Source organism: Sorex fumeus, unplaced genomic scaffold (assembly GCF_029834395.1).
Source record: "Sorex fumeus unplaced genomic scaffold, SorFum_2.1 ptg000051l, whole genome shotgun sequence".
Taxonomy (NCBI): domain Eukaryota; kingdom Metazoa; phylum Chordata; class Mammalia; order Eulipotyphla; family Soricidae; genus Sorex; species Sorex fumeus.
The window spans coordinates 22469310-22487808 of record NW_026606108.1 but is presented as its reverse complement, the minus strand read 5'-3'; the positions used below and the strand labels follow the sequence as shown (position 1 = coordinate 22487808).

Genomic DNA, 18499 nt, shown 5'->3' with positions numbered 1-18499 from the left:
TGGGAGGATCCTCCCAGGATGGGAGACGTATACTGAAAGTAGACTATAGACCAAACATGATTGCCACTCAATGCCTCTTTTGCAAACCACAGCACCCAAAAGAGAGAGAGAACAAAAGGGAACGCCCTGCCACAGAGGCAGGGATACTGGGATCAGTGGTGGTGGAGAATGGGCACTGGTGGAGGAATGGGTATCTGATCATTGTATAACTGAAACCCAAGCACAAAAATTTGTAAGTCTACAACTGTACCTCATGGTGTTTCACTAATAAAAATTTTAAAAAAAAAGAAAATTCATCAACTGCAGAAGGAGCCAGCATCCTCTTCCTTTCAGTCATGGTAAATAGCTCAGACTTGTTTTTTGTTCTTGCTTATTTTGGATTTTTTTGTATTCATTGTTTTTTGGCTTTATAGAGTTTTGTTGGTTGGTTGGTTGGTTAGTTGGTTGTTTGGATTAGGTTGGTTTGGATTAGTGTTTGGTTCCCCTGGTGCTGCTCATGGCTTATACTTCACTCTTCACTCAGGGATCACTCCTGGAGGACTGTGAGGGGAGGTGGCATTTGGGATGCTGGAGATCAAACTTGGGTCTGCCATGAGCAAAGCAAGTGCTCTATCTGCTGTACTATCATTCTGGCCCCAGTAAATCAGGTTTACTTAGTTTCTGTCACCACTTCTCAGCTCTGCTTTTGGATCTGAAATCAGCCCCAGACTATAAGTAAACGAAGCAGTGGCTCGGTTCCACTCGAACTCTGTTTACAAAAACAGGTGGTGGCCTGGACTCAGGCCATATTCTCAAATTTGCTGACCCGGGTCTAAGTAAAAGACAAGATGCCAAAATACATCAGAGCATTCTGAGTCTCCGACTTGGCCAGCAAATGCTGCATGTCAAGTGTTTTAGAAAAATCTTTAGTGAGGGGCTAAAATAGATGGATAAATATTCTGGCTTGCTTTGAAGACTTATTAGGCATCAAAGTGGATTATGAAGTAATTGAGAAAAGTATTTGGGGGCAATGGTTTTTGACCAACTGGGATCCTTGGTAGGAATGTGGAGGGAAAAAACCTACTTTCTAGATTCTAAATAACATTAGAAAGAACTAATCAGGTCCACAGAGATACTACTGGGGTTGAGGTGCTTTCCTTGTATGTGGCTGACCCTGATTTGATCCCTGGCATTGCATCTGGTCCCCCAAGAGTAATCATGAGTAATCCTAGAGTAAGCACAAAGCCAGGAGTAAGCTTTGGCATGGCTGGTGTGGCCCTAAGCAACCCTCTTAAAAAAAAAGAATTCATCAACTTTCATTAGAAAGTATGAACACATAAAATACAACCATATGAAATATAAAATCAGTGCAGTGTTAATCTGTAACCAGGCACCATGAACCACATTTGTAAATAACAGACTAGAGTTTTCTTACAGTTCTAGAAACTGAACTCTGAGATCACAGCGTTGGTAGGGTGGGTCCTTCCCAGCATCCTCTGGATGAACCTGTTTTATGCCTCTCTCCTGCATCTTATTGCTTTATGACATTATCAGACATGTAGGCTTGTCACCTATATGTTCACAACACTCTCTTTGGGTGTGTCTCTGGTTTCATATTTCCCCTCTCCTCAGGATTCCACTCAGCCTGCACAAGGGCTGACCCCTACTATTGTAAAGACCTAATTTTTACAGAATGTCACATTCTGAGCCACTTGGATTAAGATTCCATCATCTCTTTGGGGAGAGGTGTGTATTGGTGGTGGTGGGGAGCAGATGGAGAACTGGGCACAGTGAGATGTCAATGAGTGCAGAATGGGATTAAACAGAAACGAAGGTTGACATTCCCTTCCTTTTTGTAGGGAAGGGTTCTTCCACATTGTGTTCAGGAGGCCTGGGAACACTTTCCTTGGATTTAGTTCATCCAGACCTGAGTGCACTACTGCTCTGGTCTCATGGTGCTAGGAATTACCCTTGTGGAGCTCGGGGACCATACTGTTACAAGGACCGAGCCAGAGTCTGCTATATGCCAGGCCTGAGTCTTAAGCCCTGTGTGCTATTTCTCTCTGGACCCATTTCTAAATAAAATGATACAGGGATTCCATAGGGAAAGGTACTGCTGTCGTCCTGCACCTTCTGAAACAGAAAAATTAGTTCTTTTCCCCATCCCCCTGCACCCTTCTATGTTACTTTGCATTTTTTCCCTCTAAAATCGAAGGCTTATCCTAGTCTGCCAACACTTTTTTGAACTAAGGCTGATTTCAGTTTTCCGATCTTCCCCCCAACCCAATCACTGTAATCAGATTCATGTGTTTGCTGGGGGCTGACCTGGGTCCCTCTGGCTTATGTTAGCTCCTTAGACCTCACCTGTTAGAGTACTATCTGAGGGCCTCTCCCTTTTCTTTAAGCACATCAACACCTTAGCCAGAGAAACTTCCCCAACTTCCAGGTCTGCTAAGGGCCCCATGCTCTTTTGAACCTCAGAATAAACTTGAACTAGGGAGTGATTAAAACCACCTTTTGGTGCCTGCACCAATAATCCATCCCAGTGCTCAATTCACATTGGCTGCTGAATCTGCCCCAATTCATTTGGGGATGATGGTTATCAAGTTATGGTTATGTCTATAATTTTCCAGATAAATGTTTTTCTTTTTGGGTAAATGCAGAATCTGGTCTATTTCTAGCTTCTTTTCTCTCTCTGTCTCTCCATCTCTCTCTCTCTCTCTCTCTCTCTCTCTCTCTCCTGCATTTTAGGATTTTCATAGACTATGAAATACAGAGGATAAGGAATTTTATCAGGGATTACTTTTGAGCTCTGAAATATAACACCTGTCCACCGTGGCCCTCCTGTTCATCATGGCCTCAACTCAGCTCACTCTGCACTTCTGTGTTGCATGGATATTTGCCTCCACAGAGATGGTAGTTTCATCAGAAATGTGGGCTGTGAGAGGGGCTCAAGAGAAGAGCTGAGGGGGAAAACACTGCCAGTTTCCCAGAAAAGGGGCAGGAGAGGGGGCTTACCAAAGCAGGTGGCTTTGGAAGCCATAAGAGAAAAAATATCTGAAAGGGACTGAAAAGTGAAAAAGCAACTGGGATGTGAACGTAACTTCACTGGGACATGCTCTTTCCAGTGTAGAACAATGCTTGTCAGGGGAACAACAGGCACTTACTCCTTCAGCTGCTTGGTCAGCTTCACCACCTGGGAGGCCAGTGACATGCAGGTTTCCACCACCACCAGGTACCGGGAACACAGCGTGTGCCCATGGCGTTCAGCACTCTGTGAGGGCTTCTCTCCTGCCTGGTTCTGCATAGTGACATTTGCTCCATATTCAACCAAGGTCTGTCAGACAAGGTAGAGACATATGAATGCACCAAGGCTTCCCTCTAGATGAGAGTTTTTTCATAGTTTCATAGATGCTTGGGTGACATGTTCCTTGTTATTCCCAAACCAGCTAACAGGACTCATTCTAAGTGGGGAAGAACCATCACGTTCAAAAGGGCCTTTACCACAGCCACTGTCATACTAACTCACCCACTGGCGCTGCTTTACCAATCGATTCCTGACTAAGTCTCTGAGGAGAAACAAGCAAGTTGGGACCTTGGCAGGGTGTGTGATCAGCCTGCCCATCTTCAAAGGATGGCCCAGAGTTTTCAGTCCTAGCCAAAGCCCCAGCAGCGGCACCTATATCCATCCACACCAAGGGCTCAATTCCACAACTTCACGAATGGCCCACACTATAGATCCTGGAATCTCTGGATCATGCATGGCACCCCTTAATTCCTTACTATTGAAATTTCTGGAGAAGCACACCAAATTAGATGGGAAAGTAACATAGAAGCCACTAAACTCTACAAACAAAAAACAGTAATACGGATGGCTCAACTAGAAGAAGGCTCAAATAGCAACAAACAGCTTAGTAGATTCTTAGACAAGGACTTAAGCCCACGATGGTGATGAGTTATAACAATCTTCACATAAAAATTTATTTTTTATATTTTATTATTTTTATATTGGAGCTTTGTTATACAATTAATTTCAATTCTAGAATTGTATCAACAGTTGTGGCTTTTGTCTGTATACATTTAAATAAATTTTAAAAATTAAAAAAAGGATTGAGGCCACATTTGCCCACATTTACAGGACTATAAACTGAAATAAAAGGCTGAAAATAATTTTTTAATAAAAGAACCTCTAGTGAGTTTTCAGTAGTGAGGGTCAAATACCTCCTTTTGGAGTCTACAGGAACACAGCAGACCAATCTTGCTCCCCTAAGCCCAATCTCGACTGGGAAGGAGAGCATGAAGGGGAGCAGTTGTCCTTTATAGAGGTATGTGGCACCAGGTCTGTAAGCACTTGACCCTTCTAATGGACACTCAGAGGGGTGTGGATGCCTGTCAGGAGAGGTCTGAATTTGGTTTGACTGTTCCTACAGCTCAGAAGCACACGGGTCCTGAGCTTACCTGCTCAGGAATGAATAGAGCAGCTGACACTCCTCCCACCCTATACCAGGCCAGGAAATCTGGGGTGAACTTGGTATTACCCCACTAATTTGGGGACAGAAAAGTGGTACGAGGATTAAAGAACTTGCCTCGAATGCAACTGGCCTGAGTTTGATTCCTGGCACTACCTATGGTCCCCCAAGCACTACCTGGAGTGAACTCTCAGTACAGGAACGCTGGATATGAGGCCCTCAAACAAAAAAAAAATTAAAAAATCATTTGTTATATGCAAGAGGTAGTGGAATTGTAACCCAAGTGAAGGCCATATGGTTGGGGTCAGATCTCCCTTGTCTTACTAGGGAGGCTATAGGGTCCTCTGAAAATACTTTCAAAGATATCATTCATCCTTACCACCAGACTTGGTATTAAAGGTTGAGAAAGCAATCAAAGGCAAACCAAAGAAGTGGTGACAAGGTCTCAGGACTTGAATTTCACAGTTAGGACCAAAGACGCATCCCCGTCCCCCCCCAACTCCTTTCTATCCCCAAACCTGAAGCAGAGAAGAAGGAGGGTATCAGAGCAAAAGAGTGGGCATGCGGTCCACTGTGCCTCACTCCTCATGCCCAGTTAGTGCTCTGAGCCCAACTCTCATCCAGGCTGGAGAGAGGAATGTATTGCATCAGGCAGAAGATTGATATTTTAATATGGTGTTGAGTAAATGCTAACAGTCCAAAGTGACCAAGACATTATTAAAGCAGGTCAAGACAGGAAGAGAGGAAATATTTTATGGAATTTTACTGACATCAGATTAAAGTAAACAAAGTGAAAACTGTTCTGGATTTCTTCTGTGATGTCCCTCGAGCGGGCCCAGTAACGTCTCCATTGGAGACTTTGTTGTTACTGTGTCTGGCATATCGAATACTCTCGGTAGCTTGCCGGGCTCTCCGAGAGGGGCGGAGGAATCGAACTCGGGTCGGCCATGTTGGCCGCTTATAAGGCGAACGCCCTACCCGCTGTGCTATCGCTCCAGCCCGTAATGTCCCTAACATCTACAAAAAGCTTATTTATCGACATTAACTGATGGTTGCTGTATGCCAAACTGCACCATCATCAATATGATATTGTGGTGGGTGTCTGGATTCATGCCAGTAATATTTCATGCTTTCTCCCACAGAAATGCCTGTGATATTTAAATCTGACACATGTCAGACTCAGGTTTAAAGGAGCTTCATCTTCCTTTTGACTTGTGATCACTTTCTGTGAGAAATCAGTCACTACAAAAGCCACTGCCTATGATATTGCAACCGTTCCACACATGTTTGACCTGAATCACCTTCTGAGAGATTTGGAGGAAACCCCATACTGCTATTATTCCCTGACATTCAGCAACAAACTCCAAACACTCACACATACTCTTGAGTATCTCTGGCTTACCCCTCAATTTCTGTTCTCCGTCTCTCTGTGACACTCAACGTATTGGCCTCCTCCTATGAGGATGCAGCCATCCCCATCTATGGTGCTTAAAAGACCACCCTTCTTGTCTGAAGAGTGGTCGGGAATGTTTTGGAAGGATTGAATTCCTTTATTTCCAGATTATAGAGAAAAAACAATAAAATCCCAAAGAATTAGTGCTATCAGCTGGTGCTCACTGGCTTTATGCAAAAGCAAAAACAAAAAAAAACAAACAAAAAACCCTGCTCTCAAACAACAACAAAATCAAAATTTCTTTCAAACCCCTTCAATATCAGACATTTTGTTAAATGGAAAAGTGAAATTTTCAGTTTTCACTGAATATTTTTTCTCCACACACGGGAAAAATGTCTACTTTTTTCTTCCATCTGCAGCTCCTCATCATAACTGAAACGGATATTTTCTATGCTCTTGTTTCCCATTGTTCCTGTTATGACCTAATGAGTGAAAAGACGCAGATTCAGCCAACAATAAAGGATATTCCGGACACCTGGATCATGCCCTATTGACCAAGTTTCCAGTAGAGTGGGCACACATGAGCAGACATGCAACTAGAATGCTTTAAACTCTCAAGCGTTACCCCACTGCCTTTTAAAAAAATTAATCTGTTGCCTTTGTCAATTATGGTTTCTGTAGGTATGTTGCTCTTGAATCTTCTCTACCTTCCTAAGCAACTAGGTGTAGCTCAGATTTGTATGGCTCTGCCAGAAGGAATACTGATTTCTCTCTTCTTAGAAACTCCCTACCCCCCAAGAAGACCTCTTCAAATGCCTCTTCTTGTGGCTTGGGGCAGGGGAAAGCTTCCCCTCTCCTGTATCTCACCTCCCCAGTCTTTTTCATAGGGTGCACAGCATAATAATTGTAAGGTATGTATACTTGTAAAGCATAATATCTGAGACTGCTAGGTAGAGAGGCTGGCAAAGCACAGGCATGTCTGACCTGTCTACGTGTTGAGGGCTTCAAGTACTAAGGTGCTCTGTCATCTATTATGGTTGCCTCTACTGCAACAGAGAAATCTAACTCAACTACAGAAAAAATAGGAAGCACCTTAACATTCTCTTTCCAGTTAATTATCCCATTAGTCCAGATTCTTCTATTCATTATTAGATGTCTATCCTTTTTTTCTGTATGGCTGGGAAGAAGCATGTTTCAGAGAGTAAGAAGGGTCAGAATTTGAGAGACAGAGAGACATCAGTTGGTAGTTGTTTCCCATCATTTTAAGAACTCAGCTGCACTCAAATTCAATTGTTCTCAGAATTGAAGTCAAAGAGTAATGTTGAAAGAGCAGGAATAATCCCATCAACATCCTATGATGCTGACTAAGGCACTCACAAAGTTATTTATACCTCTGTGTAGATTTCTAGGAATTCAAATCTACCATATCTAGTGGACCCTTGAACAAGATGGGTTCAAGCTACATAAGTCCACTTATTTTTGTATTTTTATGTAAGTTTTTCTTTATATTTTCTTCTTCCTCTATTGGGAACAGTAAGGATAAGAACTTTTTTGATGATTAATTTATTATTTTTTAAAAAGATTTTATTTCCTCTAGCTTAATTTAAGAATAAGGTACACAATATACATGCCATACTAAATAATAGACTATGGATAAACAGTCCACATTATAGGTATAGATAGTCTGAATAAAGCTGCTGGTGTCAATAGCAAGTCATTAATTAAGTTTGGGGAGGGCTAAGTTATTTGGGGATTTTCAACTGCTTGGAAAGTCAGCACTTCTAAGCCTAAAAGTTCAAGGGTGAATTTTTTGTCTACCATCATATTACACTGCCAGACTTTCTCCCAGTGAACAACATTTCTATTTTTTTGATACTATTTGATGAACTCATCACTCTCCTCAGAGCAGCAGAACCTGTGTACCTGTATGCACCCCAAGTAGCCATGCTGGGAGGCTACATGAACTGCACTGTTGCCATCTTGGTCCACTTCATCCAATGAGATGCCCTGTTCTTGCATAAATTGAAGAAGCCACAGCAGAATCTTTTCCTAAAAAAAAGGTAATTATCTGAGTGAATGCATATTACAAAGAAAAATATAATCCAAAGGCAGAAGAAAATTCTACCAGGTGAATCTAAGCTACAACCAAGTTTACACAGCCAGAGAAAATGCACACTCGGGGCTGGAGCAATAGCACAGCAGGTAGGGTATTTGCCTTGCACGCAGCCAACCTAGGTTCGATTCCCAGCATCCCATATGGTCCCCTGAGCACCGCCAGGAGTAATTCCTGAGTGCATGAACCAGGAGTAACTCCCGTGCATCTCCGGGTATGACCCAAAAAGCAAAAAAAAAAAAAAAAAAAAAAAAGGAAAAAAAAGAAAATGCACACTCGATGAAAACTGAACATCTATGCATCTCTGACAAAAGTCCATCAAAGAGGTAACACCCAGAGAATTTCAAGAGCAGGAACTTATCACAGAAATGTTTTTGTCTTACCTATTTTCCATATGAGAAAAATGACTTTTAGAAAGTATGTACTGCATCAAAGCTATTCAGCAAGACTGAAAGAAATTTGTCCAAGGTTACAAGTAGAACTAGAATCCAGGGACCAAGCGAAAGTAGAGTGGGTAGGGCATTTGTCTTGCAAATGAGATTCACCTCCTGGCATTCCATATGATTCCCCAAGTACCACTGGAGTAATTCCTGAGTGCAGAACCAGGAGTAACCCTGAGAATGGCCAGGTGTGATCCCCTCAAAAGCCAAAAATCAAAAAAGAACTAGAATCCAGGTTTTATGATTCTGAGTCAATGCTTTTGCTACTTGTATACATAAGGCTTTAAGAATATTATTACAAGATCCCAGGCCACCAAGTTAAGCTAGTTCCTCTTTTTAATTTTATAATATTTTAATCATATTTCTTAATCCCCTATCTCCTACAATCAACAGACTTACTCAAAGAGGCAATTCCTTAAGGGGCCAAGTATAAAGCAAAATCAGAACCTGATATTCTAAGTTCTGAAAATCTAGAATCTGAAATCCAGGTTTTATTTATTTTTTCCTCTCCTACTTAGTAAAGATAAAACAAATGGGTGTGCCATATGTTAGTGAAACATAATGTGCTCTGATCAGAAAGTGATTTTTCTGACCACAGTGTTGACAGTATTTCAAAGATAAAACTTTCTATTCTTCCATGATAAAAGGAAGATCCCCAAAGCTCTAAAAAAAAGAAAACTCTTAAGAGATAAATACTAGTCAATGGGCTATATTGCAGTACATGTGCTTTTTAGCCACTGAGTTTTTGGTATTTCCATGTTATGTTTGGCCTCAGGAACAATCAGGGGGGTGGGAATTTACTGTTTTAAAATAAAAGAATTAAACATAATGTTATAAAAATATGACAGTGGTAAAAACAACAGCATGAAGCTTAGTGGTGGAATTTGACATTTAAAAGGATGAGCAAGCATCTGAAAGAGCTATGAACTTCTTCTTAGCCTTTAAAAGGATTTTTTTTATGTGTGTCCAGTTATTTTCTCAGACTAGTCGTGAACTTTAAGACTTTTCTGGATTAAATTTGCCTTCATATTCTGAACATGCCAATGAATCTGTGAGAGGAATGTTAGGTAGGAAAGCCAACTCTTTTCATGTTTCACCCCTTCTGGGAGAACAGGGGCACCACTTATGAAGGAATCTGTGACATTGGGGAAGGTAGAGCCTATGCACCAAGCTTTTCCCACATGAGGGAGTAGGGAGTGAGACATTCAGAAGAAAAGAAAGAAGTGCAATCTATGTGTGCAACTGATCAAGACCAGACTCAGGGAAAGCAGGATATTTATTACAAAGGCACACAGACTTTGTAGAAAATAAACCTCTCCACAACCTCCCAAGAATGAGGTGGAGCAGAGCCTAAGGCCAGAGCTGGTGACCAAACTTTGTATGAGGAGATGCTGATGTGTTTACTTTCCTCTTTTTTGAGGCAAACTCAGAGAAAACTGGAACTGAGGCTTATAATGTTTCACCTACATATGGTATATCCATCTGTTCTATCTTTCCTAAGTAGATGGGGGGGGGGGGGAGTGAACAAACACTAGATTACAGGTTCTCTTAGACCTAAAAATAGAATGTTATTATTTGGTAGGACTAAGGGGACAGGTCTTGGAAAATTCAAAAACATTTTCTCCATATAAGTTAATCCTAGCATCATTTTCAAATAGTGAAAGAAAAAAATCCATCCAAATCATATCAAATAGTAACATTCTATTTTCAGACAGTAGGGGGAACCTGTACTTACAATTAGAGAGAGAGAGAGAGAGAATTACACCAGGTAGTCTTAACTCTTTAAAAGACAGGTATGAGTGAATGTATGTCAAGAAAAAGGACAGAAACCACTGGCTTGAAAGTTGATGATTGAGATATGAAAACTCAAGAGGACAGGTGACTCTAGCTCTTCTGGCGACAAGTATGACGCTGCCACCTCCAGTGGGTCATTCTGAAAATTCTGGACATTTGACTTGCTCCATGATATTAAATCATAAAACCGAAGAATTAGATATTTTAGAGAATCATCTCAATCGGACCCCCTCATTTAACCAACCAAAAAAACAGAACAAGATGACGGTATATTCTCTAATATATTCTATGGTATATTCTCTGAAAGCAGCTTCTTTCTTTATCAAGTAAAGTTCAGAGAAGTTTAAGAAATTTAGAAGTTTCTTCTGTACCTTCTTGTCAGTCATATTTTCATGTTTTGTCATGTAAACTAACAAAATATGATAGTGGGTTCATTTATTGCGTGTAAACAGAAAATACCCTTCTCACTAAAATTTAATGTTCCGACTTTTAGTCATGGGTCTGAAGGAACTGAATTACTGCCTTTCACAAAGTTAGGAAGATTCCCTTAGTAAGCTGTGGAATAACCTGAAAAAAATGGACTTTGCAAGATCTTGATGATCAGGGAGAACAAGATCAAGTCTGTAAGGAAGAAATGATTTTAGTTCATAATGGTTCCTCAAGTTAAGTTCAGCCCATCCCACTCCAATCATCTGACTTCTAACTGTGGCTTCTTTCATCCTCAGTATTAAAGCTCTTAATCCATTTAATAGATAAGGACTAACATAAAAGTAGAAACGTCATTCTCCTGTCTAGACTAAGAGAGAAGTTTGCTTAGCACCTTCAAACTCAGTTTTAGTTTGTGGTCATATGCCCAGCCAGATACTATATGGAAACAAAAGTTCAATCTATGCTATCATGCAGAGCAGCAATTACACAAAGTACTGACTGTCTATCCACCTGGTCTAATAAAAAACATTTGCAATTTCTGAGATGGATAGAGAGAGCAAGAATCCTCTGATTTGAGGAATGAAAAACTAGCATCCACTGTCAGAAGAATGCTGCTTTCTGCTATGATTCTGGAAGACACCCAGGAATTGACCACCTACAGTTTAAATAGTGACTTACTTGACAAATCTATCTAGGAATGAAGATGAATCACAGTTATTTTATCCATTGGAGAAGTTGTTTATAAATGCTTTATATGTGGATCAGCATAGCATATATGTGCAGTGGTGCCAAACTACTCTTTCATTTCTTAGATAATCTCCATCTCCCCCACCTTGTATGTGGGGGGAGGGAGAAAGAGGGAAAAAGAAATATTGATGAAACAACATAACTTCCCACAAGTACTGCTCTCAAAGAATAGAAAATCCAGTTGTCTGGTCAGAAAAGAACTGACAGATCTTTCATTTCATCTGTCTGCCTACACAACCATCCATCCATTCAATTACTAGCTATTGAATGAAAACCTCATGTACTAGTGTTTTATTCTGGGAATATATATGCTTTGGGGGAAATATTATATTACTTATTAATATTAGCATGGCTGGCAATTTAACCCAAGGCCCCACACATATAAGAAGGTGTTCTACCACTAAACTTTATCCCCAGTCCGTCTTTAAGTTTTTTGCTTTGTTTTTCATTTAAGGGCCACATCAAGTGGTGTTCAGGACATACTATTGGCTCTGGGTACAGGGCTGACTCCTGGTGGGTCTTGCGGGAGCATACTGCTGATTAAACCCTGGTTGGTCACATATAAGGCAAGCTCCCTACCTACTATCCTATAGTTCAACCACCCCCACCTGGGCAGCACTCTCTTTTGATGTTGCACTTTGTTTGTTCCAAAGGCAACAGTTTGCTTAAATAGGAAATTAATCCATATAATTTATGAGATCCTCTGGACAGTGTCTAATAGAAAATATAATCAGAACACCAAGTATGCCATCAACAACAGGATTCATTTGGTGTTCTGAGATGTCAAAACATAAGAAAAACTCTGACATTACCATTTATTAATAAAATACATGAAGAATCCATTGATAGGAAAATAGACATGTATGGGAGAGGGTGAGGGGGGAGAGGAAAGTTTATGTAAGAATTGAATAAACAGGTTAATGCCTAAATAATCCTCTGACAAATTTCTCCTTATGTTACCTATAGTGAAATACATTAAATAATATTGAGAGTAATAAAATCACTTGATCACTTGACATCCCGTTACTCATCGATTTACTTGAGCAAGCGCCAGTAACATCTCCATTCGTCCCTGTCAGGTGATAGTGTAGCCCAATGGCGTCTGCTCTTCTAGGAACACAAAGAACCTCAAACTGATCGTTCAGGGTCTTCACGAAGAAGTCTGACCATCTCGTAGGTGGGCAGCCACATGTTCTTTTGACATCTCGTGGAATCCAGTCAGTAATGACTCTAGTCCAGTGGTCGTCTCCAAATCTCATTACGTGTCCAGCCCATCTGATTTTCAATGCCTTGGCAAATGAGAAAGCTTCCCTGATTCTTGACTGTCAATGAAGGTTGGAACTCCAGATTCTTTCTCTCACTTGAGTGAAGCATGATACTCCAAGCATAGCTCTTTCGATTTCTCTTTGGGAGACCCTAATAGCGTTCTCATCCTGTTTTCGTAGGGCCCAGATATCTGAGGCATATGTTAATGCAAGAAGAACAGTGGAATTGAAGAGATGTGCCTGGGGCCGGAGGTTCTTCATTCTCTTAGCTATTTCTTCGATGCTCTTGAAGGCGTTCCAAGCCACTCTCTTCCTCCTGTGCAACTCAGGTGCCAGGTCATTCGTCATGTTGACTTCTCGACCTACGTACACATAACTGTTGAATTTGGAGATGTTCATTCCATTGAGAGTGAATGGAACATTAGGAACGAGACTGTTTCTCATAAACATTGTCTTCGTGAGATTCAGCTGTAGTCCAACCTTTCCACACTCACGGTCGAAGTCGGCCAGCATTTATGCCACTTGACTAATGTTTGGTGTTATTACAACAATGTCATCAGCAAAGTGGAAGTGGTGTAGTTGCTGGCCATCTATCTTTACTCCCATTCCTTCCCATTCCAGTTGTCGCATGATGTTCTCGAGGGTGGCACTGAAGAGTTTCAGTGAAATGGTATCACCCTGCTGAACCCCTCTCTTGACATCAATGATCAGTTCTTTGTAGAATAGTGAGCTCCTGGTTGTCAATCCATAATACAGCTCATGGAGGATCCTGATGTATTGAGTTTGAATATCCTGATTGGCTAGGGCTTCGATGACTGCTTCTGTCTCAACAGATTCAAAGGCCTTCTATAAATCAATGAACAATAGACAGAGCAGCATCTTGAACTCCCAAGAAACCTCAATGAGCTTGGTTATCATGTGGATATGGTCAATGGTGCTGAATCCTTTGCGAAACCCGACTTGATCGCATGGTTGTCCTTCTTCTAGTGTTCTGTCAATCCTATTCAGGATGACTCAAGTGAATAGCTTGTAGATGACAGACAATAGGCAGATCGGGCAATAGTTGCCAATGTTGTGGATGTCTCCCTTCTTGTATAGTAGTACAGTCCTACTGGTTTTCCATTGGGATGGAATTGCATTCAGACAGGTAGCATGTGAAGAACCGAGCCAGTATATTGATGAGTACTGATGGCAGGTTCTTCAGGTGTTCAGGTCTGACCTTGTCTGGGCCAGGTGCTGTTTGTTTTTTTACCAACGAAATGGCGTGTCAGATTTCGGAAAGGAGAACATTGGGAACGACATATTCATCCTGCGGAATTTGGTATGTGGGCAGGTGGATGTGGCTATAGAAGAGATCTGAGTAGAAGTCATGATTAATCTTCTTTCTAGAAGATGTGATAGATCCATCAGGATGTCGGAGGGCAGTCATCTTGGTCTTGTAGTTGGCGAAGGACAGGCAGGTGTTGTGAATGCTTTTCCCAGCTTCTGCCACATCAGCCAGCACTGCTGCTCTTCTCTCTTTGAGGTCTTCCTTTATTGCTTCTCTGCACTGCTTTGCGAGATCGGACAATTGCTTGTGGTTGTCTGAGGCATGCGCCAAGCCATGCTGGCGAATAAGCTCAAGAGTTTTTGAAGACAGGCATTTGTGTGTGTGTGTGTGTGTGTGTGTGTGTGTGTGTGTGTGTGTCTATCTCTCTCGGTATTCCTCTCACAATCATGGAGGTGTTGAACCAGTCGATTGTATTCCTCGTCAATGTTGTCAATGATGACATCTTCCCATGTTGCTGCAATAGTCCCAGTTGGTGGTCATTCTGGGAGTTCTCTTCTTAAACTTTACTCCCTGCTCTGTGAAGTAGAATTTTGCATGAAGGAGATGGTGGTCCGATTCCGTTTGGAATTTTGGGACAACAGTGACATCGGTCAGGCAAAACCGTCGATTGAATATGATGTGGTCAATTTTGTTGTGGAACCTTTACTCCCATGTCCAACATTTAGATTCGGCCTTCTGGAACTGTGAGTTCCAATGGATGGTCTTGGTCAACACGATGAACTCAGACAATAAATATTTTATTTATTTAATAAAATAATTCATTGAAAGATATACAAAGATCAAAATAGCCAACAGTTGTCTAGTGTCTGCCAAAATTGGCACTATGCATGTGTAGCCTGGTGGTGCTGGGGGTTGCATCCAGCTCTGTGCTCGCAGGATTCACTCCTAGCAGTGGTCATGGACCAGGTGGTGCTGGGCACTAAGTTCAGGCCTCTGATATAAAAAGCATGTGCTCAGTTTATTGAGCTATCTCTCCAGCGGAGTCCTAATGTTCTATTTTCTCCATTTTATTCATTTACTTGTGGGGGACTTGGGCCCACACCCAGTAGTGTTCAGGAATCATTCCTGGTGGGTTTGGCAGACCCGGTTTGGCAGCATGCAAGGAAAACACCTTACCAGCTGTACTATCAATCAGGTCCCTATTGTTTCCATTTTAAATATGAAGAAATTGAAATTCAGAGGAATCTTTTCTTACTTTTCTAAAACGTAAATGACTCTAAGGACACTGAGTTGGTAAGTGGTAGGGCTAGAATTTAAACCCAGAGTTGGTGTTGGCACCAAACTCATGAGTCAAGACCATTGTCTTCTGATCATGAATATCCTTAGGTACTCAGGTCCAAGCATCCAACTCTGGAAATAACACAGGCCCCCTGAGGCCATGAAATATCCATGGTCTATATCCATTTAAAGGCTGGTAGGAGCTGGGTGTTGGGTGTTCTTTTTCAAAAGTGCAATCAATCCTTAAACACTAGACAAAGACTCAAGCTTATTCAAGTTTTTTTCTTTTGTTCTCATCTGCAATTGCCTCACTTTCAGTGTTGTTTACTTATTTCCACCCCAGGATGGTGAAACAACAGTCAACGGAATATTTCCCCTTTTGAAAGTAAACTGTGGAAAAACAAGAATATAACTCTGTGGAACCACTGCCCTCATCAGCATGCCTAGGCCTGTTCAAGACCATCCATAGAAAGTGCTGAGTCTTTCTTTTTTTCAAAAAAAAAAAAACCTTCACTGGTCTTTTAATTTTTTCTTTCTATTTTTCATATGGCCTGTCTCAGGACAAACTTTAAAATGGCAAACAAATGTCTGGGAAACAGTATAGTGGTCAGGGTACACGCCTAGCATGCCCCTGACTCGGATTGATCCCTGGCACCATATGATCCTCTGAGCACTGTGGGGTGCATCCCTGAAGGCCTCCAAGAAACATCAGGATGGCTCAAGTAATCCTCAGCACTGCTATGCCTGAGAAGCATTGCATTCTCGGGCCCTTGCATTGAACCATGGGCCTGGTTAACCAAGTATCACTTGGACTAAGCCCAGGCCCCCAATTCTCCCCCACAAAACAGCAAACAAACACAGTATAGGCAAAGATACTCTTAATACATGTTCAGTATATGAAGGAGGTGGTTTTTGTAGTAGAGCTCTTGACCAAAAAGCAGAAAAGGATTTAGAAACACAATGATCCTGGGTTTGAGGCTGACCATATCACAGAAGCCGCTAGGCCAGTGAGTAACACAAACCAGGATGAAGGTCCCATGCAGCAGAAATCTTTGGTCTGCAAAACACCATGAGAACCTTCCTGCTCCAAAGAAACAGCCCAAATCACACAGGGGCAAGGAGCTTTGAATCCAGACAGCTGGGCTTCAATCTTTTCCTAACATCATTGCTTCCCTGGTACAACTGAGCAAGCCCATCTACAAACACCCCTCTCCTCATTCTCAGTCTCCCCAAAGCAAGTCTCCCTCACTGTCCCCGAGACTGTTTCTCTGCATGATCAGACAAGGAAATAATTGCCTCCTCTGAGACTTCATGTGTCAAGATGAGAAAAATCAATTCCCCTCACCCTGTGGTACCTGAGTCTTTAACATCCATTTTTACAAGAAAAGGGACAGAAATCAGGTGTCAAAAGGCACCCTCTTCTTGAGGCATCTCTATGGGGGCAAAGGGCAACTAAAATAAACCATGAGAGGAATTTTCCTCCCCACTATCCTTTCCAGGGGTATTTATTGAAGAAACAAAACCAGAACACACTCAAGTGTCTGCCTGATGGAGAGAAACTTGCATGTGCTGAATCCATTAGAGAACTGTTCAATAACAGCATTCCTTGTGAAAATATTAGCTTTGTCCTGGTTCCAAGTTCAGCATCTCCACAGGTTATCTGTTACATAAATGGCCATGGTGGACACAGGGTGCCTGGACAAAAATCTCTGTTCTAATGGATTTCGGCGTTTTCCACTTAGGTAGGAATGTTCTCCTAAGGGCACTACTGGACAGCCCAGCTCAGAGCTGGACTTGAGGCCATTAAAAATGCTTATCAGCTAGAATAATAACCTGAAGACTGATATGAGCATGAAGCAAATGCTTGACACACAGCTCTTCAAAGAGGTCAGTTATTTCCATATTTGCCTTGGGTCCAGCCAAGAAAGCCCATACTAGCACCCAACCAGTCCCAGAAAGGGAACCCTCTTTGTTTTGGTCTATTGAGTTTCAAAATGATGAGAACACACTGGGAATACTGAATAAAGAAAAGGGCATAGATAAGCAGCCTTTCCCAAGGCAAAGAATATTGGCCACACAATCATTAACTCATGAGTCTCAGCACAGCCCTGTGATCCTTTTCTCCAAGGCTTTGGAGGATTCAACCCAAATTGTGTTTCCATTGGCAGCTCAAGTCCCTCATTAAGCTTTCCATAAGCAAATAAAATCAGACATAGGAAACACAAGGTTAGATAATTTGAGAATAAGTAAATTTCTATTTTATATCGAATCTGATCTCTGTAGTGACCAAATTCTTACTATCATTTGAAAATTCTATTTTTCCTTTTAGCAAAAGAATTAAAAAAAGTGGGGGAGGAGCCAAACATCAAATGCTTATTAACTATTACAGTTGTTTGGAGGATACCATCACTGGGGTTCAGTCATACAACACACACACACAAATTGTAGCACTGTTCTATAGCACTGTCCTCCCATTGTTAATTGATTTGCTCGAGTGGGCACCGGTAATGTCTTCATTGTGAGACTTGTTGTTACTGTTTTTGGCATATTGAATATGCCATGGGGAGCTTGCCAGGCTCTGCCATGCAGGCGGGATACTTTCAGTAGCTTGCCAGGCTCTCCAAGAGGGACAGAGGAATTGAACTGGGTTGGCCGCATGCAAGGCAAATGCCCTACCTGCTGTACCCCTCCCCACACACAAAAATTAATCAATTAAATTTTTATTGGGAGGGGGTCCCATCTGGTATTTCTCAGATGTAGTGACTCTTCGGACCCTGCAGTGCCGGGGCCTTCAGGGCCGCCTGGCAATGTTCAAATGCCTGGCAATTGAAGCAGGGTCTGCCATGTGCAAGGCAAGCCCCTTAACTCCTGCACTATCTATCCAGCCTCTGAAAATGGAGTAATTAATTTAAAGACAGGAGCTGTTTTAAATTTTAATTGTTCTTCCTTCTCTTTCCTTCTCTTTTTTTAGGGCTGGAGCGATAGCACAGCGGGTAGGGCGTTCGCCTTACAAGCGGCCAACATGGCCGACCCGAGTTCGATTCCTCCGCCCCTCTCGGAGAGCCCGGCAAGCTACCGAGAGTATTCTATATGCCAGACACAGTAACAACAAAGTCTCCAATGGAGACGTTACTGGGCCCGCTCGAGCAAATCGACGATCAACGGGAGGGCCTTTACCTTTACCTTTACCTTCTCTTTCCTCTGTTCTATAGTAGTATATTTTTCCCTCATCAATTTAAAAGAAGTATTGCACACAGCTCATTCATCAATGGGCTGTGTGAGATGCTCCAAGTGTCAGAATGCATTTCAGGTTTAAATTATA

General features: G+C 41.8%; 1 protein-coding gene across 3 annotated transcripts in view; it reads right to left on the bottom strand.

The window, feature by feature from the left end:
• The window catches only part of SNCAIP (synuclein alpha interacting protein), a 172968-nt gene that overhangs the window by 18569 nt on the left and 135900 nt on the right, over positions 1-18499 (bottom strand). For all 3 annotated transcript variants that reach the window (XM_056124695.1, XM_056124694.1, XM_056124696.1), the window contains exons 7-8: positions 7765-7890; positions 3147-3316 (exon numbers count right to left, since the gene is read on the bottom strand). In XM_056124695.1, the coding sequence (XP_055980670.1) occupies positions 3147-3316; positions 7765-7890 (296 nt within the window). The remainder of the gene's footprint in view (positions 1-3146; positions 3317-7764; positions 7891-18499) is intronic.